The sequence below is a fragment of the Polistes canadensis genome, unplaced genomic scaffold (genome assembly GCF_001313835.1).
Source record: "Polistes canadensis isolate GaletaPanama2010 unplaced genomic scaffold, ASM131383v1 scaffold_16, whole genome shotgun sequence".
Lineage (NCBI taxonomy): Eukaryota > Metazoa > Arthropoda > Insecta > Hymenoptera > Vespidae > Polistes > Polistes canadensis.
This window is the reverse complement of record NW_014569563.1, coordinates 345,160-369,756: the sequence shown is the minus strand read 5'-3', so window position 1 is coordinate 369,756 and position 24,597 is coordinate 345,160. Positions and strand designations below refer to the sequence as shown.

The window sequence follows — 24,597 nt, the reverse complement described above, 5'->3', positions numbered from 1 at the left end:
TGGCTGAACATAGACGATATGTATAATGAAAAAAAAATACCATTTTGTAAAGAAGAGGAAGTCCAGAATCCGGGTCTCCTGGTTATGTCAGATATCCGAAATGTATATTCCAAGTTTCCAGCAGTCTCTGTCCAGAGAAGTGTCAGCGAGGAATATTCGTGCGAGCGTAGTTGAACGGTTGGACAGGAATCGAGAACTACGCGTTCACTGTTTATAGGTCTCATCGGATCGTTCCTATGTTCAAGAATTTCCACGACATACCACTTGCCCATTATCTGAAAACGGCACATAAATCGATTAGCTTATTATTTATATTCTCTTTCCATCTAATTGTAAATTTCTTATTATAATAGAATATATATTCCAAAGTATATTAACGAAAAATACAACGTTCGTATATTTAACAAAAATTATTTATATCATTTTAATTTCACATATGTGTTCATATATATATATGTAATTTTCTTTTTAAATTATAATTATCGATACGCTACAAAATTATTTTAGAATCACGTAAGTGAATTCAATAATTTTCTTAATTTTATTAACGTAGGAATTAAATTATCCGTCATTTATTTTTGTAACAGAAAGTGAAAATAAATTGGTTTTTTTTAGAAGCCTCATGATTAAATTAAAACTTACAGAAAAAAATCCATTTTATTATTTTCTTGAAATAATAATTAATAATGAATAAAGTTTAACACAAGTATGTAAACGATAAGGTGAAGGAATATATTGCTTGTAACTTATAGACAACTCAAGATATATATATATATATATATATAGAGAGAGAGAGAGAGAGAGGTCTCAATTGTTGAGATAATCCAGGAACTTGATAGTTCTATATTCAGGATGTACATAAAGGTACAAAGTGCTTAAACCAAATTACCGGCGATTTATCGAGCACATAATCGCCAAGCGATTAAGTTCTCTCTCTCTCTCTCTCTCTCTCTCTCTCTTTCTCTCTATCTCTATGTTTCTGTCTCTCTTTATCTAGCACGATTCTAGTGAAATGATAGCAAGTGAATAGAACGAATATAGTCTCCAGAGTATCCAATTCCCGTGGCTAGCCACGAAAATTCTTTTTATACTTTTATACGTTAAATTCATTGACCGAACAATGCGTAATTTCTATGAGAGAGAAAGAGAGAGAGAAACAGACGTAATTATTATATATCAATAGAAATTATTAACCAGACTTCCTAGGGATTATTTTATTCACTTTAAGGCCTTACATACGTCTAGCAGCGTAAAAAATGTGCTAAAAGAAAAAAATTTTTTTTTAGTAGAGATAAACAATAGAAATTAATAAAAATAAATAGTGCACATTGTTTATTGGTATTTAAACTTTATACAAAATTTTATTTTACTTTATTTTTACAAAAATTACTATATAAAAAATCACGTGATCCACAACACTAATTGTAAGAAAAAAAAAATTGCTTCACGGTCTATATTATATTTCCTGTAAATTTTGATCGATCTACAGAATTTAGAAAAATTCTTGTAAAATAAAGTTATCGTTATAGTTGTCGAGCCGGAATTTTGAATTTCGGAAAATTTAGCAATTTGTGGCGATTTAAAAAAAAGTATGCGTTTTACGTCATAAATTTTACACTTTAATTATTTTAATAAAATTTTTAAATCAAAGTATCCAAAATCCGGCTCGCGCGACAGATTATAGAGAAAACGATTTCGAATATTTAAAAAAAGTCGCATTAAAAAATATTAAAAATTGTATGAGTTATCATGCCGACTGTGGTGGAAAAAGTAGTTTCGAAAAAAACGCATTTAAGGTTTTAAGTGTCTTAAACAAACGATAGCAATCTGCGTGCACCAAACTCTCGTCGGGCAGTCACATTTTCTACCTTAACTTTGCATCTATAGAGAATTTTTGCAATTGACTTCTACAGAAATAAGCCTAAAACTATAGAGAACAACAATCTGTTAAAAAAGAAATCGATTTTTGGAAAATTCTGGATATATGTAAGGCCTTAACGCTTGCATAACTTTTCGACGATTGTAATTTTATTCATCGGTTAATTTTCATTGCATCGAATTTAATTAAATTTCTCTAATATTCGAGCCAGTTATATATAATTAAAATAAAATTATTTATTAATAATTCTCTGTTTCTTTTCTCTTTTATTCTTTTCAATTATTTGATGATACATTTTATCAATGTTGTACTAATTCCGAGTAAGTAAAGGTGTCGATGAAAAGCTTCAACCGAGCTTTAAAAGATCTTTGTAATAAGAGAAAGATAGAGAGAAAAAAGATCTCATATCAATGGAACGTGAACTTGGTAATTCTTTATACAATTCTCATTTGCGAAAGATCCAATGAAATGAGACGTTTAATTGAGCCTTGCGCTTAAATAATTGGTATCCTGCAACTAGTGATGGTACAAGCGAGTAAAGGATTATTTTACATGGAAAAACTAATTGTAAGTCGAAAATGTGGAATAACATTTGTTGAGTACTTATGCACTTGACTGAGCTTGCAACTTTGTTCGATAAACATAAGAGTAGAACTGTTGAAGAGTAGAACTAAGCTGAAACTAAATCAGGTGCATGCGTACTTGACAAATTTACAAATTTATTTATCTCCAAAAACAAAGTCTTATTTGGACAAAATTGTATTTTACATTTCAAACTTAATTTTTCATATAGAATAATCCATTGTTTGTTTGTACCACCAATTACAAAAGACATCCTGTAAACACAAGTTGTCTCTGAGAGAGGAGAGAACAAACGTCTAAACAATTTATATATGTATAATAATTCTTTCGCTAGATGAATTTAGTGAAACAGTGACAGTGTTGAAATTCTTCGTGAAAGAATTTGATAAAATATTTACAAAATCCGCGTAACATTTGGACATATATAAAAAGTAAAACAGTCGTTGGTAAAGTGGGCAACAGCAGGCTTGTATACACGAGAATGTCATTTTGAACGTTTTTTTTTATGAAAGTATATTAAAAGATAGAATTTATTCAAAATCAAATCAAGGGTATGTATTCATATGAACCCTTTCTTTTTATTTTATTGCTGTTAGATGTGCTGAAGTGGCTTTTTTTAAGTACATATGTATACATATATTCATATCTATATCTATTTGTAGAATCTCCGTTGCAATTAAAAGTTTCGCACATATGATACCCGAGTCTCTGTCGAATCTCATTCGGTGCGATTACTGAGCTACCGACGAGGCCAACATGTTTCCGAGTCGTATTCGTTCGTTCTCTCCTCTACGTTAATAAACGCAACGCGTATATACATATACTCGACTATTTCTGCAAATTCACGCGTGCGCGCGTGAAAGTACGTAGTACACGATTTTACTGTCTCGCGTTACGCCAAGTACAGTCCGCAATAAACTCCGAGAGATTTTTTTTTGTTCTTTCTTTTTAATACTATTTTTGTCATATGGAAAGAAAAACGAAAAAGAGGGTCAAAATCGATATCGACAAATTATTACAAATTTGTACCATTTTCTTTTTCAAATATTATGAATTTTCGTGTGAATATACTCGATTAACCTTTGAACTAATTAAATCGTACGAAGTTTATCGATTAAACGTCACAGATTCAATCAGTTTTCGTATATATATATATATGTATATACAAATATAGTTAAAATAAAAAATGAATGTTTTTTAATTTTCTCGTATTGGGATTGTCGACTGTAATCATTGTTCCCGACTGTACTTGATATACAGAGAACAATGCGAATAACGCAGCCCTGATATTCGGTAGTTCAGTTTGCCTGTTCATTACTTTAATTGGATCGCGTCAGGCCGAGAAATTACGCAACCTTTTAATAGGTCACCAGCGAATTTCAAAAGGACTCGTGGATGGTATAAGCGTGAGAGAGAGAGAGGGAGAGAGAGAGAGAGAGAGAGAGAGAGAGGAAAAATGGCATAGAGCAATAGCTCGTAATAACCCAGGTGGACGAACATTTTATGAGCGTACAACGCGACGTTAGCGATCCTCGTAGCACTCTTTGTATTTCCCATTCAGTTACGAAGATCGTAGGGTTTAACGATAACCGACCAACGTTTTATACATTACATTCAAAGTCGGCAATTAATCGAATACGTGCTCCTGACGTTTTATGTTATCATTTTTTTTTTCTTTTTTAACAACGTCACTTACTATATTAATCGACTTTTAAAACGAGCGTGGTATTGAAAAACTAATAACGCAATGCATAAAAAAAAAGAAGCAAAAAGTAGGTACGAATTAAATTTGATTAATACGAGAGTTAGAAATTTGAGTATATATATATTATAGTATTTATAAAATAAAAGCAAAAATGAAAGTAACTTAATCTAGATATTGAATCGGTGTACAGTGAATGAAGACAATAAAGAGATCTATAACGTACAAAGTCTCTTTTGTAGCACTAATCAACGAAGCGTGTGGTTCCTTGTAAGCTCGCGGTTACGCAATAATGTAATAACCGTCAGCAAAAGATCGTCCCTTTATGGGGCTATTCGCGAATAGATATTTTCACGAGGCAACGGAACGACAAATACGAACACGAATCAACAAAATTGTATATATATATATATAAAGTAAGAGAAAGAGGGAGAATGTATGTGTGAGTATAGGGATGCTCGTGCAACGTGCATACGCCATCCGGGTTTCTCTCTAACCTTTATTTTCGTCGTAAATTATTGTCATTCTATTGGATAGTTCTCCTCCTCCATTCTATACTCTCTCGCAATGTGGTCGTGAGCTTTAAAATTAACGACATAGTAAATACGTTTCTGGCCGATCGTTCAATGCGAGGACGCTTTCAAAGTCACCAAAAAATATCGAATTGTTCAATGATCCAAGCATACAACACACACTTTGATTTCGGTTATCTGAATTTTACAATTATGCACGAATTGACCGAAGAGAATTGATGATTGTTGCTTCACCGTTCGAAATCACTTGTAAAGGACGACAACGGTATTAATCACTTTTACGATCGACGATATTCTATTTTTATTAAAAAAGAAAAACAAAGAAAAGGAGCTTCGATAATTAAATTCTATATTATTAGAAAGGTCCTTGTTGTATTGCATGAAACAAAATATAATTGTCTAGAATTGATCGTGAAAATAATATATTATAATGACACACGACGTCAATGGCATCATCAAATGTTAAATTATAATATGATAAAATTGAGTGGTGAAACGATTGAGTTAGATCGTGAAATAATAGGATAATGATTTTTAAAAGAAGACGAAGTAGTCTCACGTGTTGAGAGAAAAGACAAAAGGAAATAAGAACAAAAATAATAAAAAATTTTGCTGGACGGGGACGGGGCGGGGTAGTTTGGAAAAGAAATCAAAGAAGAAAGAGGGAGAAAGACAAGATATGGATTTGCTCGTCAAAAGTCGTAAAGATGCAAATGCACGTTTTCTTGGAAAAATTGCCAGCTGTCGAGGTGTGCTCTGAAAACGGCTAGAAATCGATGAGGCTCTGCATACGTTGAGCTTCTCCACTAGCTTCGAGAGAGAGTGTCGTGTCCTTGCCGGATAATATTCGCTCGTATATCACTGGACCAAAATTGATGCCGGAGCTGGCACGCGCAAGAAGAAGAGAAGACTTTATCTCTTCCCTTTCTCTCACTCTGTCTCCTTTTTGGAGATTGTCTGATCCAGTGACGTCTTGGCCGAACCTGCTGGACGACGATCTAATCGAAAAACGCGACGATTTATCGGAACGTCGAAGCTCCTTTCATCTGAAGACAGGAGGGTGTCAACGTTTGAAGAGCTGTCGCCCTCTTTCTACTACTGTACGCGAGATAAAACTTCCCTATAATCTTCTTTTTACTTTTCGATACGATTGTACTATTCTTTCCTGTAGAATCTCTGTGTTTCTACTATTCTGTCTCTTAAAAACTCGTACTAAATCCGATTTCGAATAATGCTTTAAAGTATTCTCGTTCTCTTCTCAGAGAGAGAGAGAGAGAGAGAGTGAGAGATTTTATTTTCTTCCAATTGTGCTTTTTCTTTTTTTTTTCTTCTGTTAGATTTTAAAGCAACATTATTTGTAAAACGAAGTTTAAAGGAAGATTTTATCCCTCGAGGTTCGATTTATTAGTACCTACCAAGTTATTTTTTTTTTCTTCTCCTCCTTTTCTTCTTCTTCTTTTTTTTTTATCTTTGAGATACTTTTTCCCGATATCTGGCAATCTCTTGTTCGTTTAATGTATACGTATATGTATGTGTTTATACAGACAATTTCTTTTTTTGTTCTTCCGTTTCTCCTTCTCTCGAATTTTCATCGTCTGTATCCTTTACGTATGTGAGTGAATCTGGATCGAGATATTTTCTGTTAGACCAAGCGCAAACTAAACCGAAATTGTATGGTCCGTACTTCGGATTTGTGCTCGTGGTTTAATGGAACGAATGGAGTTCCTGCTACGGCGAATCTTCAGGATAAAGTTTAACTTCGAGCTGGCTGAGCTTCACCCTTAAAAGGGTACCTATCGTCCCTTGGTGAACGCCAGCTAAACAATTGCGGCCAGTTCCAAGATCGAGTCGATAAGAAATTACTTTGGTTAGATTCAATCGGTTGATAACACTTTTCTATTTTACATTTTTCAAATTTACTTCTTCTTTTTTTTTGTTTTTTTTTTTTTTTTTTTTAAACAATGGATACCACTTTTTTTTACATTTCAATTAGAAAACGAATAGATTAGTATACGTTATGTAATCAAAAGTTTTGGTACAATTTAATTTCAATTTTTTACCGTATTATTTATATCCAAGCATAGCAAAGGTAAACAAGGTAAACCCCCAATGTAAACAACTCTAAATAGAGTCATATAAAACACGTGAAAGAATAAAGAAATTTTAACAAAATGAAGTGACGTAACCAAATTTTCGGCTGGTATTGTACATACGTTTATAGTATGAATTAAACAAATTTGATATGTATGTCTGTAATATTTAAAAAGGGTTTAAAAGCTTGCCCTATATATCCTTAGAATTTGTAAGTAGTACGATTTCCAATTTGACGGGGTCTTTCATTCCTCAAAATCTTAGCATGATATCAGAAACTAATGATAGTCTTGATCATAAGACGATACATCAAACCGTTCTGACGGTCGTTTATCATTTACCATCGACACGATTATCTTGACGAGCTGTATAATCGACACATCGAGGATTTCACCTAACTAATGGCAAGTCAAGAAATTTTCGAATATCAAGTGAAAATTCTAACTACGATTATTGAGAATTACAAATTTGTTGTATATATTAAACCTAATTTCATTGACAACTTTTTGATAAATTGCAAATGATAAACGTTCCTTTTTTATAAAAATAATATAATTGTTTTTTAATCGAAACAAAACAAATGACTTTTTATAAAATACCTGAAAAAATTTGCAATTAAATATTTGGTCAAGATTCGATCGATCGCGTAAATATAAGCACGGTTCGTCTCGCAACAATAGGTAAATTCAAACTAAACAAAGTATTGAAACGGGTGTCAATAAAAGCTTAATAAATAAATATGCGACCTATTCATTCATTTTTCTGTGTATATGTATAGTTGGTATAACACGTGATCATACACAATGAATTTTTTAGATTCTTGCCCAACGAAACGATTTTGTATCTTTTCGTTTAATTATTAAATTGTTCACGGATGACCATTGTGCGCTTGTTAACAATATATACGTTTGATATTTCAACCTATGATTGAACTTTTTGTTTTTATTTGTATATTTTTTTCAACGACTTTTCATGAATTATCGACTCATAGAAAATGTATGTACCTTTTATTGTATACATGTATATATGGGGTGACGCAACAAGAACTGTAATTTTAAATAATCGAAAAAATAATAAGTTTTTTTTTAGATATTCATGTTTATCTTTTCGGTAACCTCGGTTTCTATTACAGAAAAAGATTCATTGAACAAAACTTTCTATAACGGATTAAAATTGTAGTTCTTGTTGCACCATTCTATGTATATCTTTACATTGAAATGGGTCCTTTGTAATTGAAATTGTAACATATGTACATACATATGTACATATATCTACGCACATATATACGCGTTCCAGAACATTGGCGCTTTGAATGTTATTATTACTTTATCGAGCGTTAAAGTTCGATCATCCGAAGCAGTTCTCGTTTGTATAAAGAGCATACTCATCCTATATTGAATTAATCGAACTCATTGGACTTTACGGTTTATGCTGATTTAACATCCGACCGCTTATCGCCCGCAGAACTGCACAGAATGTTACGGGAAGGATATATGTGCACATATGTTTGTGCGTATGTGTACATTGATTCATTGAGAATCACTCGATATCACACTTCCAAATCTCACATGTCGTCGTGATTTCTCTCTAATTACATCGCCTTTTGAGTGTAGAATCTAATTAATACAATTTTAATCAACGTCCTTCTACAAAAAGTTATTTTCCTTTTTCTTTCTGTTAATGATATAATTAAATGTTACTCGAAAAAGTAATATAAATTTAATAATAGAGTAAAAAGATAAATTCTAATCACGTTTTATAAAAACATTGCGTTACAATTAATTGTTACACGAAAAAGTTATATAAATTTAATACCGGAGTAAACAAAAATTTCTCATTTCGTTCTAAAACATTGTGTTCCTTTTAGAAAATTACTTTCAATTTTCGCTAGTTTCTCATTAAAAGAAAAATGAAATTTTTTGTTAATCTTATTCGCTTGCGTAGACAAAATCCTATTTACGAAAATGTTGCGATGTTTCTCTTTTACTCCTTTTTTTTTTTTTTCTTTTTATGGTATCAAACCATCGCGATAGTTCTCGAAGAAAAAAGTAAAAAACATTTGAGCTTCGGCGTTCATTGCTTGCTCGTACCATCGATCAGCGATCCAATCAAGCTTTGGCCTAGCACAAAATAGTTAGGTGCTCGTTTCATTCTTCTTCTTTTTCTTTTTCTTTATCTTTTCTCTTTATTTTCTTGTTTTTTTTTTTTTTATACTCACTATCCTCGTAAAATGCGAACGAACTGAACGAAATGGTCAAGCCCGAGATGGAAGAACGTTGTAGATATTTTGAGGTAACTCGAATTAAAATAAAAATTCGGCTTATTTTATTATTTAGAATTATCTTTTTTTATAGTATCATAGAGACATAGTATTAGAAACTTATTTTAGAATTAAGTATCCCGTTTGGTAAGACTTTTGGTTAAAAGTCTTTTCGAGAACATTCACTCGTACTTATGATTCTAACGAAAAACATCATTTACTCTATCTTTCTATTTTTCTTTTTCTTTATCTACTTCTTCTTCTTCTTCTTCTATCCTTTATTGAAATGTGTTGTAATGTGCTAGCAACTACTCTCGTATACTTTCTTTCTCGGAAAATAAATAAAAGAAAAAGAGTGAAAACAAGAGAGAGAGAGAGAGACAGAGAGAAAGAAAAAAAGAGAGAGAACGTAAACTTTTAGGAGTATCTTTGGACATCTATGTTGCGGTCAGGTTTAAAATTACTAACATTTTTAAAGTCTGTTCGACTAGTTTTAACAAAGACAAGCTTAGAAATACAGTTTCTCTGTCCATTTATCTCTACGGGCTTAAACTTCTAGTAGTCGACTCGTAAACTTAAAATTCCGGAATATTTTAAGTGCATAACTTATGTTTATAAATTACTATTAAAATGAAATGTAATTAACAGAAAGAAAAACATTTTTCATATTTTTCTTTTCTTTTTTTTCTTTATTTTAGTTCTCTTTTTTGGGGGGTTTTATCTTTTTTTTTTTACTTTACAATCTCGTCTATCAGAAGTTTTACCGTAGGATTACGATCGTACAACTTCGTGAAATCTTATACTGGTCAGTATCCCTCTCGTAGCCCTCTGGTAGCCCTTCGTAGCCCCTTCTATATAGATCCTAGTCGCGTCACGTTTTAAGCATCGAAGCCATAAATTTACACTCATGTTTTTACCTCAAACGGGAAACTAATTGCTAACTGGCTGAATTCTTTTCGTTTTTCATTACAAATTTTATCATTCATTGCTTTTACACGCGACACTTATTTTTATGCGTATAAACTACATTATTTTATGATATCAAGAAAATTTCGTCTTAATTTCTTAAAAAAGAATTATCCGTAAAAAATATTTCCTTTGTCATTTTTATTTCTTTTATTTCATTTCGTATTATTTAAAAATGTTTCTCTGTGATCAAAAATCATGATACGTAAAAGTTCTTAGCGAATACGAACGAGTCGTAGAAAACTTATGGAAGTAAGCAAAATTTGTGAAAGATAAGAGATATATATATATATATATATATATATATATATACTTAAAGATTTTCATTTAATTAATCCAGAAGCAATCAGAAAATATAAGAACGATAGTTTAATAAGATTGTACCGAGCAATTTGTGCAAGAATGTATCGAAAATATTCAACTTCTCATCAAATCTTAAGATATCTTCAAATTTAGATAGAACTTATTAGATAAAAATTGGCATCGTCTATATTTCCTGCGAAAGCTCTTTTAATTCGATTATAATAATCAAGTTTTTCATTAAAAAAAAAAAAACAAAGAACTTTTTATATATTATAATAACTGATAAACTATGTATATATATATAAATTTCTCTACATTTATCTCCAATGAAAAATATTGAAAATATAAAGTATTAAAAGAAAATAAAAAGAGAATAAGATGAAGAAAAAGTTAGAACATAAAAATTAATGACGATGACGACGACGACGACGACGACGACGACGAAAATGAGGACGAAGAATTCGCGAAATGCTTAGGACGTAAATTTCATGGAGGTTAGCTGACATGCGTGATTCATAATTTTAATATCCACCGGCAGGTCTAACATAAAAAGAAGAATCAAGAGGAAGAAGAAGAAGAAGAAGAAGAAGAAGGGAAGAAAGATGAACAGAAGCAGGAGGAGGAGAAGATCTCTAGTTTTGAAACGAAGAACCCTCTTCCTCTGTTATATCGCGAATAGTTTTCACCGTGTAAATGATTCTTCTCTCTTTCTTTCTCTAAACCGCCCCCATCCGAGCCCCCTACCTCCCCCTATCCCTTTAATCTCTTTCTATACCCTACCAGCTCTTTTCTCTACGTTTGCACATTGTTTAATAGCCGTTAACGAGAGAATGAAAGAGAAAGAGATAGAAAGCGAGATGCAGAGGAGTGGGGAGGGGAAGAAAGAAGGAAAATTCAACAAGATTTTCAACCTTCTCTCGCAGCTTCTCTCGACTTTCAACGGAGAAGACTCTGGTGGTACTCTTCGTTTCGGTGTAGTCTTCTTCTTCTTCTTCTTCTTCTTCTACTTCGTATCTCACAGAATAATAGTGAGTGTGGTAGCGAGATGGGATGGTTTAGAGTGGAGGAGGATGGGGATAGGGTTGCTAGCGAACCTTTGAAAGGCAAATGAGAACGTTCACTTGGCGACGACGGAAGCTGCCATCCCCTTTTTCGAAAGTTTTCTCTCATCTCCGTTCCGACGGGAAAGAGTAAAAGAGATAGATAGAGACAGATAGAAAGAGAAAGGAAGTCGAGGGTTGGAGAGGGTGGGGGTAAGGGGTTAGGGGGGAAGTGAACGAGAGAGAAAGATAAGGTGGTTGGAAGAAGCTTAACTTACGGAACAAGCATCGAAGTTTGGTTAAATACAAAATATAATAATAGGTGGGCACCCTCAGCTAATGCCGGTGCCGACTTCGTCGAAGGTGGGAAACTTCCTTTGGCTTCGCGACGTGAAAACGTACGATGCAGCCCATTCATTTTATCCACGTTGACGTTACGTTATTCGAAGTTGATGATATTTTACGAAAATGGATCTTGAAAATAGAAAGGAAAAAAAGGAAAAAGAAGGAAAAAACCAAAAAAATAAAATCTTATTTGAGATTTAACGCTTGTAAGTAGGTACGTACGTACGTACGTACGTATTGGATAAAAGTTATAAACTTATCGATAAAATTTTTCTACTCGGTTTCTCTTTACATTTCATAGAAGAACAACTTGTTACTCTCTTTTTTTTCTTGTTTTTTTTTTCTGACTTTTCCTTTTTTTCATCCTCATTTTTTCCTTAAATTGTTTTCATATATATTTCCAATTTACAGCTGGTATTTGTAAAAAGAGAGGGGAAAAAAAAATAGGGTGAGTTGTTAATAATTGCCTGTCGACGAGCCATCTATTTTGAAAGATCGAAAAGTTAGAGAAAAAGAAAGAATAAGAAAAAGTAAGGGAAAGAGTATTATTATCGATCGTATTCTCTCGGCGTATTCCCAAAAGTACGTTACTATTCTTCTAGTCGAGATAACGTAACTATTTCCGCGTCAATCGTAGGACGAGTTACACGTATCGGCAGGTAAATTTCAAAGATCGATATGCCACAGTTCGTGTCTCTGTTCGTTCACTAACACACAAACCAACACGGTTTAAAACCATTTGTCCACGATAGAAAACGCGATTTTAGTTCCTCTTTTCTAAGCCTACAACGACGATTCGAAAAAGCTCAGGTGTGTGATCGATTTATCCTCTCTTGAAATAAATTCGTTTGGATTGAGTTTTTTCGTCAACGAAAACACACCAAAATAAAAAAAAAAAAAAAAAAAAAAAAAGAAAGGACGAACGAACAATGTGATTCGTGACGCGTAGGTAACGAATTTTTTTGTTTTATTAATTTTTAATTTTCTCTCTGTTTATTTTATTTTATTTTTTTCTTGTTTTTTGAAACTTCGTTTCGCTTAGCTTTCCTTTCGTTCCTAAGGACTTTTGGAACATTTAAATTTTTTCATTATCGCGACAGGCACAGTGAGAATAACGATTAATATTAACTACTGTTACAGTTACGAAACTTAGAAGGAGTTCATAACCGGGAGAATTTAACTAATGACACAAACTTTTTCCCGTAAATTGTGATCATTTAATTACTCCCAGAACGAGTAGATATAAGTCAAAATTATTGCGTAAATTTCTTTAGAAAATGCATCGATTTGAATCTTATTTGAAATACGCCCGTTTCTGTTTTATTATATTTTATATTTTCCTCATTTTTTTTTCTTTTTTATATAATCGAGTATCCTGATCTGATTTATAAAATGGAGAGCAGTCGACGATCCGGGTAATGTGATCTTTCACTCTGGTTTGATTCAATGAACCAATATGTCTCTTCAAAAGATATAACTTTTATGAAAGTAATATAAAAGCTTATTGGTCATTCATTCCTATATTATCGTATTAATAATATCACATCATTGATATATAATTATGTAATATCCAATTCGTTACAAAATTTATTTAAAATAATTTAATTTTTTTTTTTTTTTGAATAATATCATGAGCAATCACATAAATAAAAAAAAACAAATAAAACAAAATAAGAAGTAATGTGTTCTCGTTTAAATTATATTTTAGGAAGTAATCCATGATTCTATGGTGGATTATAATAGCACAAAAATGTTAGATTAAAAGAGATTTAGGGATATTGGTGTTCTCACATGGTGTGAAAGAAAAAGGAGAGAAAGATAATTGAAGCTTTCGTAAGGAAATCTTGTCGAGCAAAACATAATCCTCTCTTGAGCACCCATGCACGTTCGGGTCGTGGATGAAGTTTAGTTTATGTCTGACACACAGTTACTATCCAATGCCGAAAATCAGTTGTTTTAACCTCCTCTCATGAAGTAATAAGCGAGAGGGTGCTTTACTTATGCTAACTTATGCAATACATTTGCATGCAAGCTCGCGTTTCTAGCTGAGCTTTACTCTTTCATCTTCCTTTTCTATTCCACTCTGAATCGTTCTCAAGATTTGATATTAAAATCACGAGTTGGCTTATCTGCTTTTCGTACCATCGATGGACCAACGGTACGATTAAAATAAGAGGATGTTTTATTCTAATGATATATACATTTTATTCTAATGATGTAATATCTCTTTGATATTACAGCGATTGATAATTATGTCTTTTTACCTTTACGCAAAAATTTCTACTCGACAATTTATTATCAAAGAAAAAGTTTAAAATATGCTATATAATTATTCACGAAATAATATATTATTTATAATCTTTTGACATATTTATATTTTTTACTTTTATTCTGTGCGTTAACTATCACGCAGTTCTAGCTATTCTCGTCGAAATATTTTTCTTTCTTTTTTTTTTTTTTGTCACGAGCGGGAACTGAGTTTGAAAGAAAAAAAAAACAAAAAAAAGGAAATGAAAAAAAAAAAAAACAAAATTAAAACAGGAGGAAAAGAACAAAAGAAAAAGGAAAAAAGGGGGTAAAAAATAGTATACAAAACAAGACTCGAAAGTTGGTTGGACTTTGAGGTGCCATCTGCAGCGTTACCCCTTTCGACCTAAATTTCACACCCCCGTGTGTACGTATCGAAGAGGTCATGTAGCAAGGCTTCATGCGAGCGTAAAATTTTCTGTTAACCCGTGCAAATTTTACGGTCCGAGCGATAAAGTTTGACGCTTTCGGATGAGCTTCCCCATTCGCGCAACGTGCGCGGAACTTTAAACACGAGCCGCAGAATACTTTCCCAAAAGCAACGTTTTCATTTTCCTCGATTCGCACGAGTAACCTTCAGTGAGAAAACTCAACCCACTTACTTGTCCCAAGTCCTCGTTAATTCGACATTCAACAACGTTTTACCATCCTTCCAACCTTTTTGTTACCTCGACGCATGTAACTCACGTTTCCCGTTAAATTAGATTCCTCCTACTTTATTTTGTAAATTATTATTTTTGTTATACAAAGTATAAAAGTGTATGTTCTCTTAAAAAAAAAAAAAGTATAATTGAGGTTTTACAGGAATGTATATAAATTATTATGACAATAAGTATCTTTAATTGTTTGTTTATTAATTACACTGTTTTTTTTTTTTGCTTATCTTTTTWTTTCCGTTTTTTAATTTTTTTTTAATAAATTAACTTTCAGAAAGATTGTAGAACAACGCGTTTATAGAAAAATATTAAAGTAAATGAAAAATACTCGCAAATATTATTTGTACCTAATTTGCTGTAATATCATTGAGAATTAATTTGAACAAGTTATTCTTTATCTTTCCCAACCGAAAGAACTGCATTTCTACAAAGAATGTCGAATTATCGATCGATCTTTCAAAGATAAGTCCTCAACAGATAGAGATGGATGGATGGCGAGCAGTAAAATAAATCGAGATTGCCGAGGAACGAATCGACGTTCGAAGAAATATAAATGGGAAAACGCGTGCTAACTTTTCTACCGCAAAATATTCTCCTCTCTATCTCTATTTCTTACTTTTCTCCTTTCTTTCTTACTTACTTTCTCATCTTTGAATTCATTTTTATTGCTGGAACTATTACATTCTATATCTTGAAACATTTATTTGAAGAAGTTCAGAATTTTAACGGATATAAGAAAGATGAAAGAAAATATACTTTTACAAGTAAAAGAAAAAAAAAAAAAAGAAAAAAAAAAGAAAAAGTTAGATTTGGAAATATTGGAGTTGCTCGAAATTTTCTTGACGATCAATAAATATGTATATTCGATCAATATATTTTTAATATTAAATATAATCCAATATAATAATTTGGAGAATAATATTATAACTATTATTAAATAATAATTCAATTATATAAGGTTTGTAGGTATATACATTTTTCTTAAAATAGGCAACAATTTTTCGAAAAAAAACAAAAAGAAACCAATAAAAGCATAATTCACGTAATACATTTGATTTAATGACAATATCATAATATCATCAATGAAATCAAGCATAGTGATTTCCGATGGATTTTTCCTGATATTATTATCTTTGTAATTTCATTGATCAGAAGTAACTAAGATAGACAAAACAATAATTGTGCATGCACTAATGTTAATTTTCTTGATTTGCCACCGTTACAAAGAGAGAGAACATAGAAAGAATGTATTTGTGTATGTATGTATGTATACACGAGTATGTATATGTATGTGCGTATAAATGTGCGTGTATATATGTTAAGGTAAAAGGTAGAGGGGAAGCATGCGCAACCGAATGTAGGCCATGGGATGTTGGTCCTTGGGTTCCCGTCTGTGATGTGCTAGACCTACATTAGACCTACATTAGAGCATGATTAAACTTTGCCTTTTAAACGATGCGTACGTTCCTAGACCTCGCTTCCAAAGCACGCTACACTACTTTCCATATTTTCTTCTACCTCTTTATCTTATTTTCTTTCCTCTTTTTAATCTTATTTTATTCTGAATCGATAGACGCGAAGATGCAACAGTTGATACTATCAAATGGAAATTTTCTCTCTATCATAAAAAGTTTTCTCACGAAAATTTATTTTTAAAAGTCTATCCGATAAAAATGATTATTTTTAGAAAATATATTTTCATGGATACAATCTAAAACGATGTATTTCAATAAAATACAATATACGATATTTCATTTAATTTCATATATACGTTACTAAAAGTATTTTAATATGAATATCTACTTTTGAGCGTCCCTTTGACGTTTTTCTTTATATGTGATTATCATAATATGAATTAATTACCAGCATGGAAGCAGTGTAAAGTTACGTTTCTAACTTTTAAAGCTCACTCAGTCCGTAGGAAAACGGACAGCGAATGGACATTGTAAAGCTGTGGAATGTGGATCAAACAAAGATGGATTCTTTTTGTTCTTTCTATTAGTAACTCACTATAAAGTAGAAAAAAGAAGAGAGTGAGAGAGAGAGAGAGAGAGAGAGAGAGAAAAGAAAAAGAGAAAGAAAGAGTAAAAGACTGATAAACGATACTCTTTCTACAAATGGAATATATGAGAACGTAATCAATAAAGCTTAGTCATGGATTAAGTTTGGGATTGAGTAGACCAACTATCTCATTCCTTACTAAATCCTATGCTAATTAGATAATTTAATTGGCTGCCACGATGCAAATTATTCCGAAACTACCGCAATTCCTTCATTGAGAATCAATCGCATTCGAAAAGCGATTTCCAACGATTACAAATTCCACCTGATGCTTTTCACGAATGTCCAAATTTATGGATAATTAATGAAATCAACGTGAACAAACCGATAATGATTTGTAGATACAATTAAATTGCCAATATTTTTCTTTGGCGATTTTAATCATTTGCCAGTAATAGAATTACCATCGATTTTTCAGACTGTTGCATTGCGCGCCAAGATCAAAGAAAATAATTCTGCGAAGAAAATTACTCTGCAATGAAAATGACTAGGAATTATTAAAAAAAGAAAAAAATAAAAACTGATAAGAGTTTATCAAAAGCAAAGCAGGTCGTCAAAGGCTGATACAAATTTCCGAAATCGATTTGCGTTAGCTCCAACTATGAACGCCGTTTCGTATGCACGAAAAGGGGTAATATTTTGCATGTACGCGAAATATACATGACGTCAGAAGGAAAACTTATTTTCATCCTCGCTCGATACGACCCACTTTGACTTAAAGTTACGGTAACTATATAATATCATACAAGCTGATTCCTATCAAACTAACTTTATTCTTTATGTACTTATTTAGACAAGAATGGAACTAGTAACAATGTATTCCGACTTACATAATATACAGTATCTATGAGAGATTGCATTACCTTTGAATTCAATGCTGAAAATCTTGTTTTGCTTGAATGTACGGCTGAATATGTCGAATATTGGCTATTCGTTTGATTATTGTGTATTACCAATATAATAATATTATAAGGTATTACAAATAATCACATTTAAATATATTTATTAATAATATAAAATATATCACAATTTTCTAAATAATATTTAGTTTTTTAAATTTGACATTTTTCTTTTTCTTTGTATTAATATCTTCTCAGAAACTTCCATTTTTATATTTATCTTCACTTCTCTGACTTTTCTTCCAGAAGTTTACTTAAACGAGTGGATTTTTGCGAAATGTGATTGTCAAGCCAATACTCAAACCCTATTAGTCGCCTTTTACGAGAAGCACGAGGATACTATGAATATATTTCATCCCCTATCCATAAGGAAAATTCTAATTAATACAATATATTATATTTTTATAATTAATATAATATACGAGGCGCGCTGGATTAAAAAGTCTGAAGGCTCAACTAAACTTTTTTAACTATAAGTAAGTTTGATCGAACAAAAAATTGTTCCTACAGTTAGATACCAAACTTTTCAACCCTCTTACATATATTTTTTAATAATATTGAATAAAAGGTAATACAATTATTAATTAGTAATATTAACAAAACAATATTATAAATATTAATAGTGTTAATAGCGTTATTCATAAATATTAAAAGAAAATAAAATTGTAAAAAGGCATTATAATTTTAGGTAAATTATTCTGTAGGATAATATTTAGCTACACTTATTATCCTCATTCATTAGAATAATTCTTTCTCTCTCTCTCTCTCTCTCTCTCTCTACTTCTTTTTTTTTCTCATAGTTCTTCCGTGCACGTACACCGTAGTGCTCGAAAAGCACCACGCAAGCTTAAAAGACGAGCTTTCTAATTTCTCACGAACGCGTTCTTCCCATTTCTTTAGGATTTTCCTTTTCATTTTATATTTTGTATTCTTCTTATTCCTTAACCTTTGCCACCTAGCGTATTACCCACGTCCCCGGAGCTTCCTTTTCCATCCTCCCTTCGACCTTTTTCCATGATCCACGGATATGGACCGGATATCGAAGCAACATTTCTCTTTCACCGCATTGTTCGTCGTTGGTAAGCTTTTCTACTCTTCCTCATCCTCCTCCTCTTCTTCCTTTTCTTTGCTATATTTTTTCTTATTCTATTCTATTTCGAATTCCCTTTTCAACATGGTCTCGTAGTTTTTTAATTACGAGCTTAAAATAAATCACGATAATAAATAGCTACGAATACGATATGTCGTTTCTTCCTACGCGTAGAATACTATTAATCATTTAGAATTTTCAACGATAAATATAACAAAGAGCATATATTATATATATATATACGTTGTTCAATCGCTCTCGAGATGAAGATTTCTTTGTTTTATATCCCTTTCATCATTCAATTTATTCACAAGTGAAAATTTAAATATTTATGGGTACACTCACATTTTGTGTGTGTGTGTGTTTTTTTTTTATTTTTACTTTTTTCTTTTTTTAAACCAATGATAAAACCACTAGTAAACTAGGTACATGCCTATATAGTCGATAGAGTTTCAAGTAAAATTTACTTATCGTTCGCAATTTGAAAAGACCACTCTCAGTCAAACATTCATCATATACGCACATACACACGAGCGCACAAACACAAATATCAAGTATCGTTTTACGAGCTTTGCTTTTAGCCAAGGTTGATGGCCGTTGCGTAAGTAATGAAACAGAATTGATTGCGGATAGGAAATTTGTCGAGCGTAAGCCGAGATTCGGTAAAGTTAAACGTCTCCTTCCTTAATGAATCCCTAAACAGATTGGCAAAAGCATCTGCACAACAAATAACCGTAATGGCAACCGACGCTATCCAACGTGTTGCCGTTTAATTACTAATTCAATCTCGAGTGGTCACTAATTGTACCAGTTGTAACTTGTTGGATTCTCGTGATGTGTTATAGTAATAACTGTAATAATAACAACAACAACAACAAGAACAATAATAACAACGACGACGACGACGACGACGACGATGAAAATGATACTCGAAAACGTACGTGTTAATACATTTTCATGAATCCAGGGACAACAAAATGGTTACTAACAGTGCGATTAATGGAAGCTAAAACAATGCGGCCGATTAACATAATTCAGAGTCTTCGTACGACGAAATTTTCCTCATCGATTAATTTTATTTTACTACAATCATTTTGAAAATCTTCCCAAAATATATTATTATATATATACACGTATGAAACACGTATGAAACACGTGCCGGTGACTCGCATTTTATGAAACACATTAGAGTGATAAATCTCTCAAGATTTCTAATATAAATCCCGAATGGAAGTTTTGTCAAAATATTGAACATACGTACCTACGTTTCGATTATTCTACTACATAACGAAAACTGTGACTATGAATATCGAGCTAATTTACGACTGCTCGCGAGTGGGATAAATTACGGCTCGAAAATCGATTCAAATTTGCCATTAAATCTCTTCCGGTTGTATGGCGTTGATTATAAATTCGCTTTTGCAATTAGCGTTTATATGTATTGTGTTTTTTTTTTTAAATTTTTTTTTTTTTTACTTTCGCCTTCCCCCAGATATTACTACTACATCATACTGTTATTGTTATTGTTATTATTATTATTATTATTGTTTAATCCTTAAATCGATTTCTCTTTTATTATCGTACTTCCGGTAGAATTAATCCGTAAAACGTGTTTCACTTGTAACAATAACTGAACAAAATATAAAAAATTCGGAACTCGCATACGGTATAATACGGTACTCGCAATAATTTTTTTTTTCTTTTTATATAGTTTGGTCTTTCTTTTTGTCTTTTTTCTTCGCTAAATAAAATCTCCTCGTATTACAAAGATCTTTAATATGTAAATGAAGTCGTCAACGAAGAAATGAAATTGCGAAAATTCTGTGACTAGATGGGAATATTATGGAAGTAACAAAATAAAAAAAGAAAAAAGAAAGGGGGGAAAAGAAGAAAAAATAAAGAAATATAGAAGACTATAAAAGCAATTTGAATGGAAAGGATTTAATGGAACTGCCTCAGTAAAAATCTTTCGATCAAACGTGGAAAATTGTTGTCTGCGAAGCGCAATGGATTCGCGATGTGACAACCAAACGTTAAAATATTCCTATCGTGTCACGAATTTTTCGAAAGAGATAACTAGAACGCGTATACGACATTTCTCTATCTATCTATCTATCTATCTAACTATCTATCTATTCATTCATCTTTTTCTTTCTTTTCAATATTTTCCAAATTCTCGAAAGAAAGGATTTAAAATTGAGTCTCGCAAAACCCCATAGAAAATTAAAATCAAAAAGTTCGAAGCATTTCGTCTAGTTTTGATACAGTTCAGCTGCATCACCAATAATGTAACCAGCTTGTCAAAATGCTTTTTATTACAAAATTTTGAATCATACGTTTATCCTTTACTTAATTTTTTCGTTTTTTCTCTTTCGCTTCTGCACTTCTATTTCAAAATTCGTTCCTTCGTTGATAACGTATATATATATACATTTTGTTGAGTTAATTAAAACGAAAAACTATTAGAGAATTTCAATGACTTGATTTGGTTTACAAAATTTGACAAATATTCTCGCGACTATTTTACTATCTTTCTATCTCTCTTTCTCTTTTTCTCTTCCTTATTAATCATATAAATCAAAAGAAAAATCGACTAGTTTCAAAACACACACACAAAAGTTCCTACACATACGTATGTTACTACAAGTTTTGACGTGTACGAACAGATGTGTTATCTACCTATGATGTAGGTGTACGTATATAATATACGTTTACATATTACTTTATATATTTCACGTTTACTTGTATAATATGTATATACTCATGACATCGGTGGCCTTTAACTTCGCGAACGTAGTTTTTCTCGAGCTGTGAAGATGCAGAAATATTCTGTCGTTCTTTACCGAAGATATTTTCAATCCCTCCTTTTGCACCGTCGCATTTACAAAAGAGAGAAAGAGGGTGAAGAGAAACGAGAGTAGGTGAGTGAACGAGAAAAATAGAGAAATCTTGAACTCACATGAGATAAAATCCTTTTCAAACTCCGCAGCCAACAGCTCTAGTTTCTAGTGAAAAGTTTCATCGATCATTTATTTGTCCTTTCTTTTTTTCTTTTTTCTTTTTTTTTTTGCACAATATCCTCCTTTGGAATCACGATAAGAGAAAGAGAGAGAGAGAGAGAGAGAAAAAAAAAAGATCTCCCTTTATTTCTCTCACTTTCAGTTGTGATTTACATACGAGCACCCTTATGACTTGCCCCGAAAGAAAACTTTTTAAAACTCGTTTCGTAAGTTTCGATCTTTATATCTTTCCTTCTTTCTTCTGTTTTATTTATTAGTCTCTTTTCTCTTCTTTTCTTTTCTTTTCCTTTGTTTTCTTTCTTTTGGCATCTTCACGGTTTGAAAGAGATACAGAGATGCAATATCGTTCCGTCAGCTTGTTATTTCGTAACCGTACACACGTGGTGGACGATGCCGACTTCTCGTCACGCGAGAAGGAATTCTCTTACTGAAATTTAATTGCTTAATGTCGTAATTACGCGCTTACGCGTCGTCTAGTTTTCCCTCAACTCCGGAAATGAACTTAACATTGTGATTATGCGGGACGGGCCACGTAAAACGTTACATTCTGTTTTCATCGAAACCCCATTAGAGATACCTCGAAATTAATTTTCTCCGTGTTTTGAATAAATATACGAGGAAGAGGTAAATTTATATTAAACGTGCGGATATAATATAATGTAATATAGTATGTATATATGTATACGCGTTTAACGTTACTTTGTCAAATCCGTTAATTCGTGAAATGACTAGTTGCTAAACTCAGAAATAATTATATAATGACCTGTTTAAATATGAAATAAGATAGAATTACGTACTTCAACTAAATGGAAGTAATACAATAAATATAAAAATAAATATCATTCGATTTTTATTTTTCAATATCTGCTTGTACTGCACCTGTTGTAAATTCGGAAACAGAAAATATGTATTTCTTCGTTTTAAGACTTATGATGTTCAAGATCATTTGTAAGTTATGATACAGGTATACTTTAATACATTTTTTACCCGTTGTAAGGTATAATATATAAAAATAAACGCTTATAGGATAAAAAATATCGATAACCCTGATAAAATTAATAAAAATATTATCTTAGAAGAAAATATTTTTCCAATGATACACATCTTTTTTGAAATCAAACAAGGTATGTTGTAAATATTATTTATATCATTAACAAAAAAGAAAATATTTTTTTAGATAGCCCCCTTTATAGCTGCTACATTCTGTATATATATAATATTTTTTATATAAAAAATATCTACGTTTTCTGTCTCCTTTTTAATATTAAATTAGTTTGAAAAGTTGCATTTAAATTTATATAAAATTTCACTTTATACATTTTGTTAGATTAAAGTAAAAGTCATTACCAACAAACATATATTATAATATATAATTAAAAAAGTAAGCTTAAAAAATATAAAATTTATCGCGAGAGTTCATTTACTACATTTTTGTAGCGTCATTTTTTATACTTTTCTTTTTCAACATATTACACGTATGTAGATTTGATTTAAACGTAAAAACTCGTTAGGTATTCAATGGAAATATAGGATAGAAAATAGAAAAAAAAACTCATGCGATAGGAATGAGATACACTTTAGGTAGGATGCTACTGCGAATGCCGCTATTCAAGTAAAACTTCTCGTTTCATTGTGAAACCCTGTTAATTCGCGAGCTCGTTACTCGTGAAGCTCAGTTTCGAGAACTAGTAGATTATAGAAAAATGTATAACAGAGATAGAAATAGAGAAATGATAAAACGGTGAGCTTACAGTTAAAACGATGAAAAGAAAAGAATTTTTATACAGTTGTCTGGTAAAAGGATGATGGATCGAAGAAAAATCGCATTGGTTTTGGTTTCTCTTTTCTAATCTAAAGTCTAGGAAAAAGAAGAAGAAACCTCATGACTTTTTTTTTTTCCTTCCTCTTCCTCCTCCTCTTCTTCTTCTTCTTCTTCTTCTTCTTCTTCTTTCCTTTTTCTTTCCTGCTGTTCTTCTTTTACTAAGATAACCATTATCTCGAAAATACGAAAGAACTTTCTTTGCCTCCCTACGAGAAGGAAAATAGAAAAAGGGAAAAAGAAAGAAAGAAAGAAAGAAAGAAAGAAAGAAAGAGAAAAAAAAGAGGGAGGAGGGGGAGTTGGTCGAGGGGTGAGAATTGAAAGCTATCACCTCCTCTTTCATTTTCTTCCCTACAAAAATCGACTTTAGAGACGAACGTTCGTATTGAAGAAGTCGGACGTAGAAGGTGTCCTGATTCCTTTCGCCATCGTAAAATTTTATATTCCTCGATGAATTTCATTCGGACGCCTGATGACGTTATCCGTCTACCTTTTTTCCTGACGCTTCGAAACGAGAGAACTCCGGATACCTTTCATCGATTACTGATACTATCGTTCTCTCTCTCTCTCTCTCTCTCTCTTTTTCTCTCTTCCCCTTTTTCTATATTATAAATTAAAAGAATAGATGTTAATAAAATATTTCATTAACCGTCTGATGCCTTCGTCGAGCTATGAGATAATTGAGAAAGTCTGATAGAGAAAAAAAAAAATTGTTTTTAAAAGAACCTTTGATTGATAGGAATGAAAAGGAAGAAAAAAAAAAAAAGCTAATGAGGTCATTTATCGGATGGTTAAAGAGAAAAAGAAGGACGTCTTTCAACGTGACAGCCATCTCGTCATCGACAAATCCGATTTCGATCGTTAGCCTGCCTTCTATGTTATGTAAATGGTAATCTATCGGTCGATGACTTCGTACACACCTATCATATGTGTATATATCAATCTATCTATATGTATGCACTATTACGAATACTGAGAAACTTGTAGAATTTCCCTTTGATTATCTAAACGACTATTTCGATCAGAATGCACGTTGCTCGATTT

At 31.9% G+C, this 24,597-nt stretch overlaps 1 protein-coding gene across 2 annotated transcripts in view; it reads right to left on the bottom strand.

Moving 5' to 3' along the window:
- LOC106793628 overlaps positions 1 to 24,597 on the bottom strand; it is a 36,248-nt gene that overhangs the window by 5,796 nt on the left and 5,855 nt on the right. For both annotated transcript variants that reach the window (XM_014760729.1, XM_014760730.1), the window contains one exon: positions 41 to 275. In XM_014760729.1, coding sequence (XP_014616215.1) covers positions 41 to 275 — 235 coding nt within the window. The remainder of the gene's footprint in view (positions 1 to 40; positions 276 to 24,597) is intronic.